At 39.4% G+C, this 19,039-nt stretch overlaps 1 protein-coding gene across 3 annotated transcripts in view; it reads right to left on the reverse strand.

Moving 5' to 3' along the window:
* AFF1 (AF4/FMR2 family, member 1) overlaps positions 1-19,039 on the reverse strand; it is a 195,779-nt gene that overhangs the window by 25,677 nt on the left and 151,063 nt on the right. For all 3 annotated transcript variants that reach the window (XM_005874091.2, XM_005874090.2, XM_014545962.1), the window contains 4 exons: positions 18,626-18,677; positions 6,813-6,867; positions 6,653-6,690; positions 4,252-4,408 (listed from right to left, as the gene is read on the reverse strand). In XM_005874091.2, coding sequence (XP_005874153.1) covers positions 4,252-4,408; positions 6,653-6,690; positions 6,813-6,867; positions 18,626-18,677 — 302 coding nt within the window. The remainder of the gene's footprint in view (positions 1-4,251; positions 4,409-6,652; positions 6,691-6,812; positions 6,868-18,625; positions 18,678-19,039) is intronic.

A 19,039-nucleotide genomic window follows, 5' to 3' on the forward strand; every position in this document is an offset into this window, starting at 1 on the left:
TTTTCAGAGCAGGGAGGGAGGGAAGAAGAAAACTACTCTTATGAGCCAAGAATTTTGTCACATATAATCTACAACTGTATTCAGTACTCTAGAAAGACAGGATGACTGTTACAGGTAGAGAAAAGATTAGCACACAATACCTGCTTGTCAAACACTAGTTCCTGCAAAGGCTTGAGGGTGTGGTAATACCAGTGGTTAGCTGGGGACAAGGCATGAGTCACTTGCCAATCATATCAGGAACCAAACCCTTTCTTGGGAAAGGTATGGCTAGATCTCACCAGGGCTATGTTTACAACTGCATTCCAGTCACCGACATGCTTGGTAGAAAAGTATTTATGCAGGAACCAAAAAGAAAAGTTAATCCTGGTAAAGATATCATCTGCCGCTTCTCCCCACAAACAGGACAGTATAGGATACATTTAGTAGTCCCTAAAGCAATGTCCTGGTTACAGAAATAAAACACATTTTCTTCTACTGCAGTCCTAAAATGCCCGGAAGGCGTATGGCCCAATTGCAGGGTAAAATTGAGCCACTGTGCCCAGATGGAGGGGAAAGGATAGGGACAATCCTTTCTGTATACCTACTTATAAAGACATAAAGATGTAAAGTGGATAGAATTTCTTCAAGATCAGACATTATTTAGCTATTGGGATGGGGGAAACTTTACATAAGGGATCTATTAAAACTAGATTTAAAATGAATTTTAAGAATGTAAGTACTGGATAGGATCAAGGTTTGAGCTTTCATTTTTCCTCTGCCACTCCTTATGCCCCGCCTCCAGCCTCCCAGGGCTGGAGCAGCCCAAACACGGCACACTGGAAGTGAAAGAATGTGATCTATTTCATTCAGCATTTTAATGTTTTACCTCTCCTAACTTTTCAACTGGCAAAAGTTCATATCTTTTAGAGTGAATTATGATTGTGAAAAGTTTTGAGCTATGTACAACAGATGCCCACTGTTCTAAGTAAAACATTCTAGTTGTGAGGGAGTATGCACCCAAAAATTAAAAGACAACGAAAAGCAAAGAAGGAAGGAGAGAAGCAGCATGGTGTAGTTAACAAGGGTGGGCAAACTTTTTGACTCGAGGGCCACAATGGGTTCTTAAACTGGACCGGAGGGCCGGAACAAAAGCATGGATGGAGTGTTTGTGTGAACTAATATAAATTCAAAGTAAACATCATTACATAAAAGGGTACGGTCTTTTTTTTTTTTTAGTTTTATTCATTTCAAACGGGCCGGATCCGGCCCGCGGGCCCTGGTTGGTCCACAGCTGGTAGTATCAAATAAAAGGGCTTCAGAGCTAAAGGGCTATTGGTTTGAGTCTTTAGTGCTACCCTATACTAGTAGGGGAAAAGAAAGCTAACAACCTTTTAGGGTTGAGGGAGGGTTAAGAGCCCCACAGGCAATCACCCAAAGGTAGCTAACTACCAAAGAAATGGACAAAGAATAGATTAGAAAACTAAGAAGATCCCTGAATAATGGAGAACAGAACAATTCTTTTCCCCTGAACTTCACTGAACCGGAAGAAGGTGAGGTGTCCCACACATTTTGTATTTTGATGCCCACTGTAAAGCAAACACTGCTTTTCCCCAAGTTCCCCACCAGCTCACTGGGCAGGCAGACAGCATCTCATATTCTCAAAAGGTTACTAAACTATTTCATCAAATGAACTTAAAATGGAGCCGTAAAAAGCAAAATTTTCAGCATTAAAAATAGAATTTAAAAAAGAGAAAGTAATAAGTAGTAACTATGGCCTGTTATGTATGGAATTCATTACTCTCAACTAATACAAGAGATTTACAATAATGCAAGCATTTATTTTAAAAGGAAAGAAAAGTAGTTAAATACCTGGGGGAAAATTAAAGGTTTAAAATCTAGGCAAAGACAAACTATTTCTGGGGAAGCTGAAACTCAATATATAACACAAATCATACCAAGGTTAGATTTGCACAGCAACCACAAAGTACAAATATGGACCTATTAGTAAGGTAGTTAAAAAAAATAAAGTAGACTTTTTTCCATATGACATCTGTGGTGGAACCGCTGCAAAGATGCAAATTTTCGTGAAAACCCTTATGGAGAAGACCATCACTCTCAAGGTTAAACCCTGGGATAAATAGAAAATGTAAAGGCCAAGGTCCAGGATAAAGAATTCCTTCTCATCAGGAGACTGATCTTTGCTGGCAAACAACTGGAAGTGGACGTATTTGGTCTGCCTACAACATTCCAAAGGAGTCCACTCTTTTCCATGGCGGTGGTAAGAAAAGGAAGAATTCTTACACTACTCCCAAGAATGAGCATGAGAGAAAGAAGGTTAAGCTGCTGTCCTGAGCGCTGACCTATGAACCAGGAAGACACGTTCCATTCTTAGTCAGGGCATGCCCGGGCTGCAGGCTTGATCCAGAGGCAGCCAATCAATAATTCTCTCTCATCATTGACGTTTCTCTCTCTCTCTCTCTCTCTCTCTCCCCGTCTCCCTTCCTCTCTGAATATGTGTGTGTGTGTGTGTGTGTGTGTGTCCTATCAAAGGTGGATGAGAAAGGTCAAATCAGTCGCCTTCGTTGGGAGTGCCCTTCAGGAATGTGTGCTGGAGTTTTTGTGGCCAGCCACGTTGACAGACATCATTGTGGCAAATGTCTGACCTACTGCTTCAACAAACCAAAAGACATCTAATTGAATGTGGGTGAATAAAAGACATGAACTAACATTTTAATAAATAACTATAATAAGTAAGGGTGGGAACATTAATTTTTTTAATCTAATACTCTCTAACTCTATTTCAGTAACCACTTGAGCATAGGACGTAATGGTTTCATTAAATCAAATACTAGATTAATCTTTCTTTAAAATTTCAACTATTCAGTCAAATCTGTGCCATTTCTACTTTATTTGAATCGAATTTTATTACTTAATTGAATTCTGTTCCTTCAGTAATGTAATGAACACACAGATTTTTCTTATTGAATAAGGTGAGACACAAAGCAAAGATCTTCTAAACATTAACATGAACAACCACATAGTTTGTCTGCAGAGCATATTCAGTATCTTTTTCCCTGGGGCATAGAAAAATCACCTCAACAGTCATTAGATCACAGAAGGAAACAAAGAACCCCCAGAAACACAGAGAGCAGTTTCTAAAACCCAAAAGGCACACCAAGTGCAGCATATGCTGATCTATGTTTATGCACTCCAAAAAACATTTACTGAGCACTTACTCTGTGCCAGATATACACTCACATCTAACAAAAATGACACTCAGTAGCTTCCTCAGCCTCCCTTGCCCTCAGACACGGCTCTCGCTCCATGACCTCCAGATGGATTCGGTTAATGCTGTAGTGGAACTAACTGCCTCGCTTTCTAAACAGCAGAGACAGATACTGAGAACCTGAACATTTTCTTAATTAGAAAGTCTCATTTCTCAGAATTCCCATCTTAAATATGCAGAATCATTCTCTCTATACAAGCAGGTCTTCCAAAATTGCCTTCCCTTCCCACTACGTGTCCTTCTCCAGCATAATTTTTATATTGCTACTCCAAGTTTTGAAGGCATTTGGCAACCTCATTAGTTGTTACTAAATTTCTTGTGCTAGACAATCCAGGAGGCAACATAAATCCTCTAGAAACATGTGGTGTTTGAGATTTTTCAAACTCATCTGTTTATCTTTACAATATTTCCCAGGGGGCAGCGATAGGCGAACACAATAGTCCCTGTTTTGCATGGGGCAGAGGGCGCAGAAACACAGCCCTGGCAAAATCAAGTCGCCATCCATTTAATGCATGGCTTTTAGTGATTCAAAAATAGAACCTCTGATGACTTATTTCTAGTTTATGCTCCTGCCCTTTGCTAAAGCACACTGTCTCCTTTTGATTTCCTTAATTCATGCATTCCTGAAATTTCAAAAAGAAATCTCATTAATATTAAAACAGCAGCCCACTAAAAATGAGTTTTCTTTTCCAAGAGAAGGGAAAAGAAAAGGGTGTGCAAACATCCTTAATGAGTTGCTCTTCAAAACACACTAGCAACAACAGAGAACCTATCGCTTTAAACAGAAGAGAGAAGACCTCTCTCCCAAACCTCCACGGCCAAAGGTTCGGTAAGAACAAGTAAACAGAAACAGCCTGTTTGCACCAGTAGGAGCAGGGAAGCACTGCCCCAGGGGACAGAGCCACTCAGGCTCCTGGTCTGGCCTATGGCGGACTCCAGCCCCCAATGCTGCCGTCCCGGACGGTCTCCTGGAGGGGACACGGTACCTCAGGAGCCGGAGTGTCCTGGGGCTCATTCTCCTCGCTGTCACTTGAGCTGCTCTCGCTCTCCGAGTCCGAGGAGCTGTCTGAGTCACTGGTGCTCTCTGACTCCGCACCACTGGAATGTGCTGAGGCCGCTGCTTCTGGAAGTGACTGCGGAGCGCTGCAAAGCAACCAAGAGATCATCTGAAGGCACCACGCAAGGTGGATCCCCCTTTCTGCTCCTGTCCTGTTTTGCCCATTTTTCTGGTACTCAAAAGAAAGGGCCTCAATATTACCTAACATTAGTAAATTACCATATCGTCCGGTTGAGAGAAAGACCTACAATGACTCAAAAAATCAACAACAACAAAAAACACCTTAAAATAGCTCATCAGATAACAATGTAAAAGAGAAGCCTGTGGAATTTTGCTTCTGAAAGCATTTCAAGCTAAACTAATTTAATGTAGATGCTTGGTGCTTTATGTCAGGGGTTGATAAACTATGGCCAGAACTGGCTGCTTGTTTTTCTAAATAAAGTTTTATTGGAACACATCCACACCCATTATTTTCTGTATTGTCTGTCTGCTTTTATACTGTAAAAGCAGAGCTGACTAGCTTTAACACAGACTGTATGGCCCACAAAGCCTAAGATATGTAGATAGGTATATAAATATATAAATATCTATCTATAGATAGATATATATCCCAAACAAGTTCATTTATGAAAGAACAGCCAATACATTAAAATCTCTCTACTGTCTAGATGAGAACTAACTGTATGATAGCCAAAGACTACTAAATATATATGGTTTTCCTATGGAAAGTGACTTCAAAAACAAGCACGACACATTCGGGCAGAATTATGAAGTAGGCCATTGTTTATAAGTGGTTTAGGATGACCTCCAAATATCAGCTGAAGGAGAGATTAACTACTGCAAGTTTTACGAATAGGACAATAGCTCTGGGTCAATGAGAAAACACTGCTGGGCATATACAGAATTTCAAAGCATATCTTAAAACTTGCAGTTTTAATGGAATTAGCCAAAGCAATAAATCAGTATTTATACTCGTGAAAGCCTCCAAATCTACCTAAAACATTAAATAATAAATTTATTAAATAAAATTATATTAATGTAGAATTTAAAAATTATAACCAATAAAATAAATGAGGTCATTTTAAAGCAAACACACTATACTATGACAATTTCCTCAGAAAAAATGTGGTTAGGTTTGTGATCATTTTCACACTGGGAGCTGAAGAGCTTAAGCCATAGAGCAGGGGTCCTCAAACTTTTTAAACAGGGGGCCAGTTCACTGTCCCTCAGACCGTTGGAGGGCCGGACTATAGTTTAAAAAAAAACTATGAACAAATTCCTATGCACACTGCACATATCTTATTTTGAAGTAAAAAAACAAAACGGGGAACAAATACAATATTTGTATTTGCATGTGGCCCGCGGGCCGTAGTTTGAGGACCCCTGCCATAGAGGATCAGAATGAGATATATACTTTGTGTTATTTCTGCCTCTGATTTATCCCCACTTTGTTTTTTTCTATCTTCTTTTCCTCTTCTTTTAAGTTAGGCTAGTTTGTCATATTTTATGAGTCATTATAAGCCACTAGAAATTACTGAACAAAATGAAATATAAATAAATGAGCAGAGCTTATGACTCTGTAAGACCTGGCAAAATTATATGAGCTTCCTCCACGCTAACCATCACGTCACACATATGCGAGGAAAGTTTCTATTGCCGAGCCTGTCTCTGAATGGATGACCACATCTCAAGGGAGTAAAACAGCTACAGTGTAATTTAACTCTTCCCTGTCCGTGGAGGTCAGGTATTGGCATATTAAATTATTAAATTCAATACCAGAGGTGGTTTAGTTTCCATTTCCAAAAATTAAAGCATAATGTTTTCTAAAATATAGCCAAGTTGTTTCCAAAATGAAACAGTGCCATTTTCCACCTCACTAAAATGCACTGCAGGCCATTTTAAAAAGCCACAGAAACAATTAGAAAATTCATGACTAAGAAAACAGCCACCACGGAAAATTTGGCTTTATAATTTTTGAAAATACAGCAAATCTGTCACTTTCATAGAAACACTGGGCTCTTTGGCATAACTTTTCAAATACTGGTTACATAATACTGAGGAAAGTGATTCAGGCTTATTTTAAACTCTCAAAAAATGTTTTCTCCGACAGTGATGGTTTAGGTGGGGGTAGGGTTCTTTCCCTTTATAGAGTTAACCACCTCTCTAAGGCTGATTGAAGCTTCCAAAATACTACACAGGTACTTTCTTTTAGCTGTGATACTCCATCTCCTTCCCCATGAAGAAGTTATGAAAGTGCTAAGGCTGTAATGCTCCCACTCAGTAGAAAACTGCGAACACTGGGGTAGAGGGGAGAAACCCGCACACGGTACCTTGGCGGTGCAGATGTGGAAGGAGGCTTCTCCGGGGCCTAGGCATTCACAACAAGGGGGAGAAGGGGGAGGAAAAGAAAAAAGACAGGTTAGGGTAAGCAGGTCAGAAAAGTCAGACAGATGTAAAAGGACTCCAGATTACGGGATACACACAACTTACTTGCTCGTTCTCACTGTCCTCACTGTCACTGAGCTGGAGGTCATCTTCAAGCATGCTGGAAGGGGCGGGGCACAGACAGGGCGATTTACAATGACTTCAAACAACTCCTTTATCATATAAGTAGAAAATATGCTGACTGATTAAAATGGGGGTGGGATAAGTTTTATTTATTCCTCCAATACTTTATTTCATGGAAATGTAAGTTTTACAATCATAACACAAAGTAGTTCAGTCCAAGCTCCTTACTATCTCAAAATGGAATCCTTCCCAGGTCTGAGCATTAAAGGCAGAACTACCAAGAGACAGGGGGTTGTTGCCAGCCCCATATGGTTGGTAGGTAGATAAGTAGGTAGGATGGAAGTAAGGGAGGGAGGAAGGAAGGAAGGAAGGAGGGAGGGAGGGAGAGAGGAGAAAGAAAGACAGGATACATTTAAATTATTTCCTTCTATATTCTCTAACAACTAGAATAAATGATCAACCATTAAATGAGTTAATAGTAGATTAATGAATATTTGTAGATGAATGCTTAAAACAGTGCTATAAAAAAGTACTATATATGGAGCCCTGGCCAGTGTGGCTTGGTTGGAGCATCATCCCGTGCACCAAAAGGTGGTTGGTTTGATTCCTAGCGGGGCACATACCCAGGTTGCTGGTTTGATCCCCATTCAGGATGCGTACGGGAGGCAACCAGTCAATGTGATGTTTCTCTCTCACACTGATGTCTCTCTGTCTCTCTCTCCCTTCATCTCTCTACAATCAATGAAAACAAAAACTACTTTAAAAAGAACTATATCTGAATTAAATAAATGCAGAGTAAGATGTACGAAGCTATCAAGTCAACAGTCACCCAAGAGTGCCCTCATCCTACATTTTTGTCCAAAGGCCATTATTAATATTGGACTCTATTGTTCATGCACACAAAAAGATTCTTTTTCGTGTGCTTGAACAATGATCAGTGGAAAGGGTAGTAATACAAATAATATCATAGACCATGCTTAACCTTACAGCTATCATTCTGATAAACATAAAAACTCAGCTCACTTCCTCAGTTATATTAATACTCATCTCTAGGCAGTGTGGTTTATGATGAACCTACACATTGAAAGTGAACAGTTTCCAATCTGTACATTTACACAAATCTTAACCCCTTCTTATCTCTTCCCCTTTACCTTCTTCCATGGAGATGCCCAAATGTCGAAGGAATGAATCAGTAAAAGCTCCCTCTCTACTTCCTCCACCCAATTTATGAGCATGACTTTTGAGGAAATGTTATAGTGAAAAACAAAAGCAAAAAAAACCCAAGTCTGCCTAAGTATTATTTATGCTCCAAAAAGCAAATTATATTAGAGATTACAATCCTTCAGTATTTCTAAAAATACCTCTTCAATAATCTCACCAACAATTTTTATTTTGGGAATCCTCGCTATAATCACTGTATCTCCTAATGAAAACAAATGCTAAAACTTGGCTCTTTCATACTGACCACCTACATGCAACACTGTAATTCTTGCCAAGGAAGCCTTTTCACCACCAAATGTACTAACAACATCCTGTGATAAGTTTCTAAAAAACATGAAAACTGTTAACTTGTAAATAGAGATCTCACTCAATATTTATCTAAAGGAAGCTAAATTCCTATGTTAGCCAGGCTAGACACCACAGTCCTCAGATGTAGGACTTGGCAGTAGCAATCATAGTGGTATATAAGAAAAAGTTATTCAAGAGGTATATTCCTGAATGGTGGCTTGGCTGGGGTACACACAAACAAAAAATAAAAGACATATCTTTGGAATAAATGTAAGGAAAAAAACTGACAAATTATATTCAATATTAACCATCAACAACAAAACCACAGTTAATGAATCTCTCTGTTTCTTAGTCATTGCGTTTATTTTGTATAAAACTGATTTGTCTTAATTCCCTGAAACGTCAATGACCATGTAATCCAACCATGCTTCCTGCTGTGAGCAGAGGACTAAATACCCTGTCAGTTGTTTGCCTCGCTACTGAATGCCCAGCTTCCATGAATATATTCTAGAGTCAATCAGAAAGTATGTAAGTCAGAAAGTATATGTTATGACTTTCAGCTCTGCTTGTTGTTAAGGAATAAAAGGGACCATAAAAAAATGCTGTTCCAGACTCTGAAATTACCCCCTTCAGAGTGTCAGGTAGATAATGGCAAAACAAGCCTGCAGATATACAAAACTTATTCAGTACCTAAGTGTGGAGGGACAGTGACCACTGAGGGAAGATTGCTAAAGGTATCTCCAAAGAAACACTCATTCAAAAAGCAATGATAAACTAGTAAGATTAAACAAGATCTATCAATTACTAGGGATTTACACATGGCATTTCATTTAATCAAAATTCACGGGTATAATTTATCTGACATGAGAATCAGCACACATAGCATACTGTCAGCATCTGCCAACTCAGCCAAGAGTAACCACAGAATCTTCCAGAAACCACATTTACATCACCAGAGATGGGTAGTTTAACATAAGAAGCATGCTCTTAAGTAAGGGGAAGAAAAATAATTTCTAAAGTTTTGATAACAAACAGATATTACATCTCCAGTAAGAAAAAAAGTTACTTAAAAACCATTAACTAGAAAATTAATCACAAATGCCATTGTGATTTTTAAAAAAAATCTATATAGTTGGGGGAAATGTAACCCGACAACAGGTAAAGGTTTTATTTTTTGGAGATAAGGGAAAAATTCAAAGAAATCAGCTGCTAAAGCCCCTACTTGTCCCACAATTATATCTGACGCCTAGAATATTAGTATACCATCCCATACTATACTTCACAAATTATATGTGAAAGAACTGGTCACTGAATGTGAAGAATGGCAAAATTTATTACAGCACACCTGGGTGAGCACCTTTATACCCATTAAAAAGAATCAAATCTCTTAGAACCAATCCCATTCACACCAATAAAATCTGGGTCAAGCCCCAAAGGATGTACTCAACTATAAGGTTTTCTGGGGCAGGATCAAGTCATTTGTACTTTCATAACTTCTATATCTAGAATTTGGCAGGCTGGCTATCTAAAAAGCTGGCTGCATGAATGAGTAACAGTACCACATACTGCACCTCCACTGTGATCAGGACTACAGGCACTCCCTTTACCCACAACCCTGTGGGCTGACTCTGATCCCCTCACACTCCAAGGATGAAGAACCAGCTTGGAGCTGCCACTGAAAAGGCCATGAAGCTGGTACATGCTGGAGACAGGAAGCAAAAGTGATTCCACTGGGTCCAATCCCCTGGCTCTAGCTCATGTAGAATCCAACAGCTAGAAAAATTAATGCACTGATGCAATGAAATCTAAGTTCCGGTGCCCACAGAGAGAAGAGTTCGATTTACAAGAAAAGAACTATCAAGAAAGAGAGAAAGGATTTTCCTCCCTGGCTGCTTGAAGATCAACCTCCACCATGAACAACAAAGTAACTATCCGGACCAGGAAACTCATGACCAACAGACTATTTCAGTGGAAACAAATGGTCATCAGTGCCCTTCACCCTGGGAAGGCAACAGCACCCGACAGAAATTCGGGGAAAACTGGCCAAAATGTACAAGACCACAGCAGATGTCATCTTTGTGTTTGGATTCAGAACCCGTTTTGGTGGTGGGGAGACAACTGGCATTGGCACGATTTATGATTCCTTAGATTAAACAAAGAAAAATGAACCTAAATATAGACTTGCAAGACATGACAACAGAAGGAGAGAAGATTCTTCGGGGACTTTATCTGTGGTGACTGCAGGTTTTTCATGAGGATTAATAAATTAAGAACCTTTATGAAAAAAAGGACAAATTAGTAAAATAACTATCTTGTTGGAATAAAAGAAATATGCTGTTTTTCCTTTATGAAAAGCAATAAACTGTAAACCTTACATACTTTTTAAACTGGTCAAATAACTACTGCAATTTCACTTTCAACCTCTAAGACAAAGCAGTTATTTCAGAGCACACAGCACCATACGGCCTACCTTGGCACCGTTCAAAAGAGGCCAAGTGCTCAGGTAATGCACCTCTTTGAACTACCACGTAGGCTTAACCACTACTGGTTAGGTAAACTTTTGACTTAGAGGTTACAATCTTCAAACCCCTTGAACAAACGCATTCTTCTGGCAGTTGTTCTGCAAAACTCAGACCAAGCACAGGTTCTGGCAGGCACGCTTCAGTGACTCAGTGCAATTGTTACTGTGAAGACACACCAGACAAGTCTTTATTCCCTTTCTATTCCTAAGACTGGGCTTGCCAAAGAGTTCACCGCCAATACTCTGTAACATCTCAATTCCAACCCCAAAAACTTAAATAAACTAACTTCTTGGCTAAACTTTTCCTATGATCAGGCCCTACATTTTATTTGGGAAAGAGCAAGTGAAAGCAAGCTCAGCAATTAATAAGTTACAACCCTGGTATTAGGTGCCTGAATGGTATGTAAAGTAATGCTTTTCAGCACTGCTAATGAGCATGTAAGAATGTATAAAATTGCACAACCCTAAAATTGATTTGGGGACAGAACAAGCAATGGATTGCAGGGAGAAAGAGGTTAGGCACCAAGTAGATACATAATTCCCCAAATTTTTCAATTCAATCAGGCTTTGATTCCTTTTTTTTATAAAGGGCAGAAACAAGGACTACAAATGCTTTGTACAAGATGATGGGAGGCTACAAATTATGAAGAGGACTCCACATACAATAAATGAAAAAATAAAAAAGCAGATCTTAAGCAGTTGTGACAACGTATAAGGGGAACTCTCCTAAGGGCGAGAGTAGTTGGCAGAATTCAAATTCATGGAGAGATGGTTTATGGGAGATTATGGACTAATCAGATAGAGGGGAAAGTGACTCAGCACATGATTTAATATAGTAATTCAGCTTATTATGGTTGATAAGTAAAAACTGTTGTCAGAGGTATAAGAGAGTATTCAAACTCACGGATGAAATGATAATCATCTGAGATCAAATAAGGATAAAAAAAAGCATAAGAGTATAAATGAGGGAAAATGTGAAGTTAATAAATAAGATTAAATCAGTAAGTATGACAAATAAGATACTAGTGCAAGGGTGGCATATGGGATGACTAGAAACAAAATCTAGAAAGATTATTGCTGAAAATCATGTTTATTAAATATGGCTCAGGTATTTAATCAAGTTTATGTATAATAATTTTCCTTCCACATTTATTCTGGGTGCTTACTATTATATGCCAGGCCCTACTCAAGATTCCAAGCAGACAAAATCCTGCTCTTGAGGCACTTACAAGTCTAGAGCAGCGATTTTTAGCAGGTGTGCCACAAAATTTTTTTAAAACAGGTAATACCTGACTGTGTAGTCAGGGGCACTGACCTCTTGTCCCTTATATTGTCAGATTTCTTTTAAAAGGCCAACACAATAGCCAACCAGTGTGAATGAATCAAAATTATACCTTTGGGGTGGGGGGTTTCAGATCAGCAAAAATATATTTTTTAGTGTGCCGCAGAATTTTAGTAACTAGTTTATATGTGCCATGAGATGAAAAAAGCTGAAAATTGCTGGTGTAGAGGAAGGAGATAAACAGCTAACCCTTTTTCAATGGAGGGGAACAAAAGTATAAAAAAGAAAAGATAGGTGTGGGTTGCTCTTCTCCATGGGTAGTTAGGGAAGACAGTTGATAAGGGGATGACATCCAAGGAAAGACCTGAGAGGAGGAGGGATTGGGAGAAAGTAATCAGAGTATAGAAAACAGCAAGGAGTTGAAAGTGGCCAGAATGGAAAGTGTACTTGTGTAATGGGGGGGTGGAGGGGGAGGCAAAGGGTTGGTTATGGAGGGCCTTGGCAGGGAGAAGTGGGGGGTGGGGAGGAGAAAGGGAGGGAGGGAATATGAAATCTCATGGAAGTAAACCATACCGTGTTTACAGCCCAGTATCCCAGAGTGAGTGGGATGCACAAATTAGTTTAGGCCTAATAGATTCTTAGAAATTTAAAACATTTTTTATGCAATCATTCAATCTATTGGTTAAATTAGTCTAGGGTCACTTAGTAAATTAGCAGTTATGATTAAAAGTGAAATTTAAGTTGACCCTTAAGGGCTCCTTTAAACCACGTCTTGCATATGCAAATGAACCACTTTAAAGTAGTCACTTCCAATAAGAATTATTTTCTGATGTTTTCAAATGCCTTACAGCCTGCAGCATAAATTATCAAGCCCCTTTAAAGGTGGCAAGCATTTTCTGCCTCCCTCTCACCATTCAGGCTCCAGATCAAATGTCACCTCCTCTGAGAGACCTTTCCTGATCTCCCTCCCAGAAGTATCACCAACATCCAAGGAAACTCCTCCCCCACGCCGGTCACTATCACATCACCAAATTTGTATTACATGCCACCCTCCTTTAGTTACAAGACGTGAAAGACAAGAATATTGTCTTATTGGTCATTGTTTCCCCAAATACCTAAAGCAGCACTAGGTACCCAGCCTGTGTTTGATAATTATGCACTGAATGGAGAATGGCAATTTTTGAAAATATCTCCAAGTCACCTGGAGCCAAGCCCAGAGAATCCTATATAATAAAAACATAATATGCAAATCGACTGAACAGCAGAACGAACGGTCGCTATGACACACACTGACCACCAGGGGGCAGACGTTCAACGCAGGAGCTGCCCCTTGGTGGTCAGTGCACACCCACAGAAGGAGCGCTGCTCAACCAGAAGCTGGGCTCACGGCTGGCGAGCACAGTGGAGGTGGCAGGAGCCTCTTCCGCCACCTCCGCTGCAGGCAGGTGGTAAGGAGTGAGGGGTCCTGGACCGCGAGAGGGCACAGGCTGGGCTGAGGATTCCGCCTCCCCCCCACCCCCCGCCCCAGTGCACAAATCTCGTGCACTGGGACTCTAGTAATTTATATAACTGAAGTCAAAGGCATGTTAAAGAATGATGAGAAGACTTTCTTTTGTAGGACACACACAGGTTCATTTACTTAACACTTACCTATTATACAAAATTATTATTTTCCATTTTATTTGACCTTTGGTCTTAGACCAAGCATAGTGGTAGATATTATCCTAAAGGGGTGCTCCCAAAGTAGTACAAGCCAGAGCTGCATCATTTGAAAGTATAGCTCCAAGGTGAATACTCTGAAGAGGATGATCCATCCAGCTCCTTAGCAGTATTTTTATAATTATTTAAAAGAGGCTTCGTTACATAGCCTTCAACATTATGCCTTCAACATTACTCAAATTTCAAGCATGAACTCATATACAATGTTAAGTCAAACATTGTCCTGCAAGAGATCCTAGAATATTATCTAGTAAAGTTTAAAGTTGAAGAGTTAAACTGACTATTCCAAGAGTCTATAATCCTACAGTAAGCTAGTCACAGCATAGTGTGGATGGGGGAAAAAGGTGATTCTACAATTGGGAGTTGTAGTGTTTTCTAAATGTTGGTTTAATGTCCCCTAGTGACTATAATTCTGAAATAAGCAGCTTTAAAAAACAAAACAAAACATTGCACAGAATGATTCTTTTTGTTTGCTTCCATTTATGAACAGAAATCTTCAATACTCAATCCTACAAATTCTCATTTCCCGACAGCATGGCTAACATTAACATATTTAAAAGAAAAGCTACCTGCCTTATTCTCTTTTATTTTACACCCCTAACTCTCCTAACAAATCACTTCCCAATATATCTAGGTTACTAACATAGTTCTGAACAGCAGTAACCCTGGATCCTCAATCATTTGATCAGATAAGCTGAGGGTGAAAACAAGGTGTATCCTTTTCTAGCAACACCTGGTATTGAGTACTGAGCATTATTAGAACGGGGTCTCCACTTACACTCTGTGATGCTGAAGGTTGAATGTAGAACTACCAATGTGTGACTGATAGCACAAATGTTTGTTTCTTGTTTACGGGAGACGGGTGTGATCTCAGTGACAAATAATTCACAAGCTTTGCACATTAGGTGATTTCTAATCACTTCTTCCATAATATTTATCAGCAAATAGCACTCTACATTACAGCTGGCATTAAAATAAAGGATCCAGGCAAAACACTTTCACATAATATAAGCTAACATTTAAAGGCAAGACAAAAAGAATATCTTAAAAAGGAGAGTTATGAACAATTTCCTTAGGCTAAATATAATTTAAATGAGCTGGTCCAAGTAAGTCACTTCTTAAATTTTAGGACATTTCAGCAGACATGTGTCCTGATGTGATCATTTTATATTATAATAAACTGAAATAATGGGGCTTCCTTAATCCTTTGCCAACATTTAGTTTCAAAACCAATAATGTTTTGAATGTAAAAGTTGAAAACTCGGGCTCATTTAAAAAGGTATCAGGCTCTTCTCAGCCTTTATTATCTTTGTACCATTTCTCATCATCAAACTTTCTAGATGATCCCAATGCCAGTCTTTTTTTTTTTCTTCTTCTTCTTCCAATCCCAGTCTTTAAGTCTAGAATCTTCCTTGTTTCAAAAGAAACTTTCCATGTATGTAAATAAAACTGCAAACTGCTTATAACGGCTAAGTTCTGTCTCTTAGTCTAAATAAGCACTGACGATTTCTGAGAGAGATACAAGAAAAGTAAAGGAGGGTACTTTCTAGTAAGGACTTGGCAATTTCAGGGCAGGGGTGGGAAGGGAGAAGAAAGTTAGCCACAATAATCTCTGGAGACTGCTTTATAGTTTCTTAAACATTAACGGATTATCCCTTCTGAAAGGCTGGCAAAAGAATTGATACCCGTAAACTGTATCTGGCTGCACAGAAAGGGAACTGCCCCCAATCATAGAAAGGATCTAATGACTGTATTAAAAAAGGAAAGACGTACTTTCCCCTGAGAACTGCACAGACCTAAGCCTTGGGAAAGAAGAGGATTCCAAAGCCAGGCACCTCCTCCCCTAAACTGAGGGGAAATGGCACTGACATCCTAGCTCAGGGGTGGGCAAACTTTTTGACTCGAGGGCCACAATGGGTTCTTAAACTGGACCGGAGGGCCGGAACAAAAGCATGGATGGAGTGTTTGTGTGAACTAATATAAATTCAAAGTAAACATCATTACATAAAAGGGTACGGTCTTTTTTTTTTTAGTTTTATTCATTTCAAACGGGCTGGATCCGGCCCGCGGGCCGTAGTTTGCCCACGGCTGTCCTAGCTAATCACTCCCCTGCAGAGCTTGGCAGAAGGAATTCATCATTTAAGAACTAACTAGAGCTTCAACCACAAAAAGTAAAAGCAATGGATTCTGCACATATTTGTTTCCCTCCTACATCCTCTACCACCAGGCTAGCTAGCACCAGCGCTCCTCCAAGGTCTGAACAGAGAGAAGTTAAGACAGGCTCCAGTTATTCTCCAGTGCTGGGCCCTTCTGTTTTCCTTCACACACCCTATTCCACTTTTCTAAGGAGTCTCAAGTACTAGTAACTCTGAAACAAAGAGCATTATGACCTAGATTGACTTTTGAAACCAAAGTACAAATGACTCTGTAATTAACATTTCTTTCCTGACATTCAAAGTACATTAGACTATCTCCCAGGCGCTGTACTAGTATGTGTCACTCAAGCAGTTGAAGTGCATGTCAAAGAACCCTAATGCTGACACCAGATCAAATTAACCTGTGAGCACTAAGAGGTTTACTGTACTAAATCTGAAGCAATGACTGCACTTTACAAATTAATTGGGACACTGCTTACATGAAGTCTCCATAAATGTGATTCCTTTAACCTACAGGTACAATTCATTTGAGCACTTATCAATACCACCACCCCCACCCCACACCACTACAACCACACAGTCCCCCTCATCTACCCAGGCTCAGTACTAATTTCTCTCCTGGACCACTCTCCACCTCCTCTTTACCTCCACTAGGCCCTACTTTCATTCCTTCCCTAAGTCAATGAGGGTCGTGACAAAATGCTTTTCTAGTTAATTTTGTATATAGCAAATTAACATTTTTATTAAAAAAAAACCACTACAAATATCACAAGAGATAAGTATACCTGTTAGAAACTTCCAGGCATCTCTGATTTCAGTGGTCTATCTCACTTATCAGAACTACCCATATCTCTGAGTAGCATTAAGTCCCCACCAACTACCTAAACCCAGAAGCTGACGGAAACTGTGATGGGAGTCTGCTCCACCTGAAGCTACTTCTTAAGCCTAGATCTGCCTCATTTCTTCCTGTCCTCATAGGCCCAGGGACACAGCTGCTCTCTGCTGGTGCTGCTGCCTCCACTCACTCACTTTCTAGGAGAGCACCTCCCTTCTATTCTTACTGCCAAGTGAGACGCAAGCTCTTCAACTCCCCCTTTCTCACTGCCCCCCAAAGACACTGGCCAGGGCCTTTTATGGTCTAAAGGGCTCTACTACCAGCTATTATAAAGAGCACAAGGTGTAAAAACCTTGGGGAAGATACAGAGTTATTACAATTATGAGCCTTGGAGCTGTGGTTTCTATCTTCTACCCAGCCATCAACTGGCTTAACAAACCTCCTTCTTTAAATGCAATTGATCTAGGAAAGTGATTCTAGACTTCAAAATTTGGGAGCAAAGCAATTTTTTTCTCTTTAAGAAAAAACAAAAAGGGAAAAAGGAAAAGGCAAAAAAGAAAAAAAGGGGAGAGAATAACTGACATATGAATCAATTTTCTTTTCTAGTAAAGGACAATAAAAACAAGCACAAACTCACCACCTGCTAGTACCACAAGTGAAATAGATTTTTTATTACACACACACATAAATCCATCCCTTAAACTATAATAAATTTATTTTAAATATCTCATTATATTGTTCTTTTTTTCTTATTTTGCTATGGAGAAATGAAAACAAATTGCATAAAGTGAACAGTGGCAATTGGGAATGGTGATTTTACAGTTTTAAAAATATTCAATCCAGCCCTAACCGGTTTGGCTCAATTGATGGAGCGTCGGCCTGCGGACTGAAAGGTCCCGGGTTCGACTCCGGTCAAGGGCATGTACCTTGGTTGTGGGCACATCCCCAGTAGGAGGTGTGCAGGAGGCAGCTGATCAATGTTTCTCTCTCATCGATGTTTCTAACTCTCTATCCCTCTCCCTTCCTCGCTGTAAAAAATCAATAAAATATATTTTAAAAAAAAATTCAATCCACAGTAATCCCTGTTTCCAAAATATATGGAACAAATATTATGCCCAGAAAATAGCAGAAAGTGGGAGTCTGAACCTGAGACTAGCCACCCCACATCGTTAGTAACTGATTAGATACCTAAGGAGAGAAAGGCCTTCTCACTTGGTCCCCAAACACCACTTCTAGGTGTGTGAAAGAAAGAACTATTAGTTCAATATCATCAAGAAATGACAAACTGGGTCAAAATGCTGATTTAAAAATCTTTATTATGTAGTTTAAACTGTTCCAAAAACCCAAAATATATCTGGACTTACGTGGCCTTAATAAAGCACAGCTGGGCAGTAGGGCTCATTCTGTAAAACTAGGCCAAAAAGGTGGCAGCAAATCTTAAATTGTGCACACCCCCCAAGATGTTTCCAAAAGCTAAAGCTACTTAAGACTAAAATTTATACAGCTAAAACCTTCTATTTTCCACAGTTAATATGTAAATTATGGCTCAAACGCCATTCTTGTGAGAAAACCACTGTTATGGTGCCTAACATTTCAACACAACTTAATCCAAATATAAATGTAGGTCATTTCTTCCCTCTACAATGCAGCAGTATTTTCTGAACTTCATTATGTGAAAACAGGAAAAGAAAAAAAAAATCCAAACAACAGATTTACATGGGAAATTACAATGTTGTATTAAAAACTTTTAATAAACAAAAGCATTTTACTTACGATGTTCCCTGCTGAGAATGAGGGCGGGTTTTTGAAGATGTATCATATTGTTCTATGGGGGAGGGGGAAAATGATTAGAGCAGCGTTGTGACATATATTCATGAGATTTTTAGTTATAAATTCCCTTTTTTAGTGTCCCCCCTCACCTTTTCACCTAAACACTCAGTATATTTAAATTCTGTCCACCAGGGTGCTAAACACTGCATTTGTCATGATCCCATCACTATTTATGTTACTTCTAGAGGGAGGGCTTGCTTGGAGTTAAAAACCCTTAAAGCAGTGGTTCTCAACCTTGGCTGCACATTAGAATCACCTGGGAATCTTTTTAAAATCCTGATTTCTGGGCCTCATCCTCCGGAAATTCTGTTTCTTTGTTACTAATGTTGTGGCCTCACCCCATAACAAAGAAACAGA

This window comes from Myotis brandtii, unplaced genomic scaffold (assembly GCF_000412655.1).
Source record: "Myotis brandtii unplaced genomic scaffold, ASM41265v1 scaffold424, whole genome shotgun sequence".
NCBI classification, from domain to species: Eukaryota; Metazoa; Chordata; class Mammalia; order Chiroptera; family Vespertilionidae; genus Myotis; species Myotis brandtii.